This window comes from Triturus cristatus, chromosome 1_2 (genome assembly GCF_964204655.1).
Source record: "Triturus cristatus chromosome 1_2, aTriCri1.1, whole genome shotgun sequence".
Classification (NCBI taxonomy): Eukaryota; Metazoa; Chordata; class Amphibia; order Caudata; family Salamandridae; genus Triturus; species Triturus cristatus.
The window spans coordinates 947,140,263-947,146,833 of NC_140580.1; the positions used below are offsets into that span (position 1 = coordinate 947,140,263).

The 6,571-nt window shown below is 40.3% G+C and overlaps 1 protein-coding gene across 1 annotated transcript in view; it reads left to right on the forward strand.

Annotated features, from left to right (window-relative positions):
• The window catches only part of LOC146868414 (uncharacterized), a 60,083-nt gene extending 57,926 nt beyond the window's left edge, over positions 1-2,157 (forward strand). The window contains exon 4 of the mRNA XM_085609967.1: positions 326-2,157. Within this exon, the coding sequence (XP_085466093.1) occupies positions 326-1,506 (1,181 nt within the window). The 3' untranslated portion in view covers positions 1,507-2,157. The remainder of the gene's footprint in view (positions 1-325) is intronic.
• Positions 2,158-6,571: the final 4,414 nt, after the last annotated feature.

Sequence of the window (6,571 nt, forward strand, 5' to 3'; positions counted from 1 at the left end):
CTCTACAGTGCTTCACTGCTTTATGGCCTGGTGCATGCTATACAAATACCATATACATGCTTAAATTCATTCATACATAATTTAAAGTACTATGTCAAATATTTTGTTTTCAAATAAATACATTATTGTATAAATGGAAAAAAATGAATTTACAGTTCATATATGTGGTGTGTTGGGTCTTTGTGAGGATGATGAGAAAAGTGCTCTACTGAAAAGTAACATAGATTATGTGCAAAGTGTTGCATAATTCAATTATGAGTTCTAAGCAAGAGATTGATTTCAAATAATTAGTATTCACCATCTAATTTATTTCTCAATCCAACAGAAGTAAGAGTCACAATCAAAAGGGAGAAGACTGATGATGATAAATGCAGAGAAGAACTGAGACTGCAGCCTCCAAAGATATTTCACAAGAAAAAGAAAAAACAGGTTTTCCATGCTCTGGACCTAAGCCTAAAATCAAATCATCGGGACCGTGGCCCAGCCTATCTCACAGAGTGGGAAAAAGATGCAAAAAGCACAAGCAGCTCTCCTGAAGGAAATAAAATGTGTGGTAAATATGTCAAACAGTACAGCCAAAGATCAACAAATGATATGCACTGTAAAAGCCCACTAGAAGAGAAATCTTACAATCAAGGTGCAAAAAGCATCAGTGGGCCATTCACTATTTGGAAAAATAGTAGTGCTCACTTCCGAGATCAAATACATAAATATGGATATTTTTATGGAGACTCAACTCAGTTGTCACATTCTATGTTCTATCAAAGAAACCACGCAGAAGAGCAGCTGTATATATGCTGTGAATGTGGAGAAAGCTTTAGTTCTAAATCGAAACACATTAACTGTCAAACACCACATACCGAAGAGAATGTAGTGACAAAGGAGGAGTATCATTACCATGACATTGGATCTCCCTTCTACTACATGCATGAGCCCATGAAGCAAAGACTCCGCTGTAGGTGGCTTGAGCCTGAGCAGCCAGTCAACTCCAACAGGACCTGCAGAAACTCTTTCAGTGTCCTGGAAGAGTTAGTCACACATGTCATTGAAGATCACATCAGAGGACCTGATGCAGCCAGCAACGTTTGCTTCTGGAAGGAATGCATGAGAGACGGGAAGCCCTTCAAAGCCAGATATAAGCTTGTGAACCACATCCGCGTCCACACAGGTGAAAAACCATTCCACTGCCTATTCCCGGGCTGCCGGAAAGTGTTTGCCCGACAAGAGAACCTAAAGATACACAAAAGAACACACACAGGTGAAAAACCCTTTAAATGCAATTTCACGGACTGTGGCAGACAGTTTGCAAACTCCAGCGACCGCAAAAAGCACATGCATGTGCATACACTAAGCAAACCGTACGTGTGCAAAATCTGTGATAAATGCTATAGTCACCCAAGTTCCCTCAGAAAGCACATGATTTCCCACAGCTTATCACCTGAGAGGTGTCTACCTCCCTTGACTACAGATAGGGACCAAGACACTTCAACCCCTGAGTTAGAATAGAAACTTTAAAACTTTTAAAGCATGTAGTCAAGTGATCCATTGACATTTAACAGGAGTTGGTGCCCCTCAATTTGTTATGCACAGCCTCACACCACCCCCTAATTTGCTTTATAATTGTGCCATTGACTCTGTGAAAAGAAATGACAGTCCAGTTTTCAGAAGTCTGATTAAAAAAGGACATTTCAAAAAGGCCAGAATGTTAGCCACAGTATTTTCCAAGTGTAGTGTTCGTAGTGCAAATTATTAAGAAAGGGCTGTGTCATGACACCATAGGAACGAAGGGCACGCCACTTAGAGAGAGTAATCCAAAGCAGAAGCATTAGACTGTAAAGGATTGTGGCTTGTCGCTTATCAGTTAAATACCCATAAATCAACTGGAATTAACCATTTCTTTACAGGTACATTGTGTTCTGCAAGGGTCATTTATCCATGTTAAGTCTATATAATTCAAGCATATGCTGAGGTAAAAGGATTCCATTCTTGTCTGAGCTGGTTCTGTACCTACACAAATTCTAAACATGTTTTGATTCCAGGGTTTGAGAACAGAAACATGCTTAAGTTAAAACAGCCACTACATAAGTTTGTGTTTATATTTTTGTTACTGTTTTACATTAGATCATGAAAACATCAATAAAAATATACAAACCATGATATATCCTGACTTTTTAAAGAAAAATCCTTATGTGACGGTGTAAAAAACAAGAATTTGATAAAGATCTAATATTAAATGCAAGTTTTCCAAAGAAACTAGAACAAAATCCGGATCAAATAGGATTATTAAATAATGCATATAAAATATCATACAGCGAACTTGTTTACAGGGGAATGTCAATGTGAGCAATGATGTAATGAAAATTGAGATTTGTATAAAATATAATTATGTAATTAGGTAAAATCAACTGGTACTGTGAGACATTTCTTGCCAATTTATGGATGCCAGACTTAAAGTCTAGTTCAGATTTATCACTCCCGAGTAAACCGTAATTCTTGAAAGACCTAAAGATGTGCTCCTTACTCACAGCTGAGCTGAGCCCAGCGCTTCCATTCAGGAGACTGAAGAGAAATTAGCTAAATGTAGTACCGGTCAATCCAGTTTAAATAAATAAATAAATAATGGAAGTTCAGAACTGTATTGGAAGAGCATAACAGTCAAAAAGGATAATGTACATCTGGCTGCATGGCCATCCAGGTGTAAGAGATCATTGACTAATACTAGAGGCTTGTAAGCATCATTTAGGCTATCTGTCAAACATGCTCTTTGCCCTGTTTATCAACAAAGTAATTTGCATAACGGATATTTTTATGTTTTACAAATTACTTGGATATTACCTAGGTTATCATTTTTAGGTCTCGCCTACAGGTAGCTTTTAGCTGTCCATTGCCGAAGACCTATTGTGGACTATACCAATACTTAGAGTGGGCTTTGGGTTACCATTGGCTCGTTCTCTCGTTAATCTCATGTGCTTGTTTATTATTTTATTACTTTTTGCCTTTTTTTGTTGTTGTTTGTCTATCCCTCCTGTGGAGCATAGCTTGTTTAGCATCCTCTTTAATTGGAAGACTTGTATCGTTCTACTGCCTATGTTCTTGGAATTAATTTTTCTTTTTCATTAACTATTCGAGTGAATGAGTTTTCTTGCTCTCTTTGTCATCTTCTGCTTCCCACATAAAATCCCTGCTCTTCTCAGTGCCCCTACCCCAAACTTCATGGTTTGGTTCTCACCCTATCCCCTCTCTGGTAGTCACATTTATTTTTCTTCCCCACCATAACCACTTTCTCTGTTACTCCACCCTAAACCTAGGGCACTTCTCCACCTGCTCCTACGTTGGTTCACATGCCCCTAACTCTTTCATCTTTTTATATTTTTATTTTACACAACTACTTTTTGGAAGTCCTTGCAGCCACAGTTCGCTGCCAGGGCGCTCTTTTCTTACTTTATTTTTGATGCACTTTTTAATTATTCTTAAATTTACCACTCCCAGATGGGTGTCGGCCATCTTTAAATGGTAAATTAAATCAAATGCAATATGGTCTCTGCATCGTGATACATGCAATATATACTTGTGTCTGGCACGTATGCCAATGCGGTCTCGCCTTGGCAAATCAGCTTTTAATTATTTTACCTTTTGCCATATAAAAACAGCATCTGAAAAATGCAATTTGAAAACCAAAAGGTGGGGTACTAAGTGGTACTGTGGCTGGAGTGAGTTGAGAGGCTCGTCTTAATACATGTGAATGTTTTTTGGGGGTCATTTTTGCAATTTTTATTAACTTTGTAAATCGAGGTGAGATGGCTTCAGTACAGCAAATTGAGAATAGAGGCACACTCAGTTTATCAAAGTAGTTTTTAGGGCAGTGACCGCTTACAAGACAAGTTGTTATGGAATAAAGGTGGTTTGCACAAATTTGCAGGCCTATACATTCGTTGTATCAGTACAGAACTCAAGTTGAGGCATAGGTATCATTTTTGTTGGTGGCAAAAGCATTGCGTTTTAAAGTAGTACATCTACTGCAGCTTTCACAGGTTGATGCAATGTACCGTTCTAGTTCAGTGCAGAATTGTAATTTGACTTAAAAGTTGATAGCGAATTGGGCCTTGTGATATACGGAATGTCTATTAACATAAGTTACCTTAGCGATACCGCTCTGGTTACACTTGGTAGTTTGTACATGGGCAGTCAATTGTTTTTGTTTTAGCATTCTATATCCCCTAATCCAGGTTATCTGCCACGTGTTCATGTGCATAGGAGAGAGTTGGTGGAAAGTGAAGAGGGACTACGCACTACTCAAGAAAAGTTACTATAACTGGAATGTTATCTGGACAGTGGTAGTAGAAATGAAGTGGAGGGTAATTGCTCACACACTGGTGACTGTTGTGCTAAGTTGATTACCAGAAAGACTTGGAAAAGATCACTTGTGACATGGCTGAGCCCAGAGAGGCCGAAAGCGACTGTTCTGTGAGTGCATGGATTTGAAGCCGATTGTTATTTACAAGTCTGATGCTTGCATTCCACCACCTGATCAGGACCACACAGAACTTCCCAAATAGCCGATTTGACAGGCCCGCTGCAGGCCGCACCCACCAGGGTTGTGCAACATTTTAATGTGGGGGCAAAGGAGGCAGGTTACAATATATTCGATAGCCAGTGGACCATATGAGCAATATGAGTAAGTCCGACACTCCCAAGTAGAAAAACGGGAAGATATCGGGGCCAAGCAGTACATTTTCCAATGCCAGTAAGTGATCTTCAAGGTTTTTTTGGAAACATTTCTGAAGGGGCACTGTAAATTTGTGGATTTATATAGCGCTACTTATCACCCGTGAGGGTATTTAGGCATTGTCTATGGGCACAGGGAGATTAAGTGATTTGGCCAGAATCACAGGATGTTGAGCCAATGCCAGATCTCGAACCTGAATCCATAGCTCCCGAGTCGGCAGCTGTACAATTGAGAACAGAGATGCGTTGTGTAGGCTGCTCAGTAATGGGGGTTGATTTATAGATACCAGTGCCTAATATAAATATCTCAGACATCATATCGGACTTCATGCCAGACTGATCGCAGCACTATGTTTACTCTTCTGTGAACTGTACATGTAGAATTTTAGATGCAGCCTTGTGCCACAGTTACACAGAAATCTTAATGTGCCTTCTTCACTACTGGGTCTGTAACTTGCAGACCATAGGTTCACATCCATGTCTTGTGCGATAGCTCTGTAGTTTTTGCAGCTGATGTGTAAATCCTTGTACAAGTCACATGTTTTGAATCGTCCTGAGAAACAGTTCAGTGGATTATGTGCTTGCTGTAAACTTTTGGTGGCCATCTGTGTTGGCATAGGTTTGAAGCAGTAGGGCTTAATTTTGCAGATGTGGATAAAATTAATGCTATTGAGGTAGGCAGTGAAGTAGGCAGTGAAGTAAAAAACATAATTATGAACAAAATCAATGTCTGGATTTCCTTCCAAATCCCCGTTTTTTTCTTTAAAAAGTTAACTTAAAAAAATCTATATAGCTCACTGACCTTATTCATAAGTACACGCAGAGTCAAATTTGTTCTGGTGGTTTCATTTAGTCAGCACTGGCACTCTGTGTTTTTTGGGCCCTGAGACTTATTGTTCATTATCGGAATTTGGGCAGTGGCGGCCGGCACAAATGGGGAGTGTTGTTGGTAAGGGGTTATAAAAAAAAAAGAAGAAAAACGATCCTTTTGCCTCTGTTCCGTCTTCTCTCCCAGCTGAACAGGAACCAAGAAGCACACCGAGGCTCCCCTGACCAATCACATGCAGCGTTGTGATTTGTCAGGGGATTCTGGGTGCTTACTAATCACTATGATGCAATCAAGCTTTGTGATTGGCATGAGCACCGTGGTGCAGTGCTCAGCCAGGGAATGAAAGCCTGGGCATGTTCTCCACCCAGTGGGTGCCTGGGTGGAGAACAGGCAAAGTGTACATAATGGTTTGGCCACCCCGAGATGGCCGGCCTAACAGTCATGTGCACATAGGAGTGGGCAAACCACTCCTCCCCTTCTCCTCTGTCATCGGAGCAGCCCCGCTCTGCCACGCAAAGCTGCAGAGGGAGGAAACCTACAATGATGATAACCTCGAGTTATCATTTTCTGTTTCTTTTATTTCACTGCTGCAAGTCAGTGGGGCGACGCTCCTCTGACTTAGTGGAGGAGCCGCCACTGAATTTGGCCCAGGGTATGAGAGAGAATGGGAAAGAAGAAAGGGGAAGAAAAGAGGAAGATGGAAGAACACTGACAAATGGAGAAAGCTGGGTGGAAAAATGACTCGAGAGTGAGCTAAAGAGACAGGAAGTGAAGGGAGTGGATTCAAGATGAGTCAGCCTTGGTATTCTGCAACTGCAGCATTCTGTCCCACCAGCTGCCGACACCTAAGAACAAGCATTGGCAATGCAATAGGTCTCTCATTTGTGAGAGTTTGTTATTTACAATGACAATAAATCAATGTCTTTTTTTTTTTTTAAACTTTTTATTAAGTTTATGCAAACATATAACATGAGTACAGCTCCATCGATCCATAACAGACAGCATATTAGTATACAT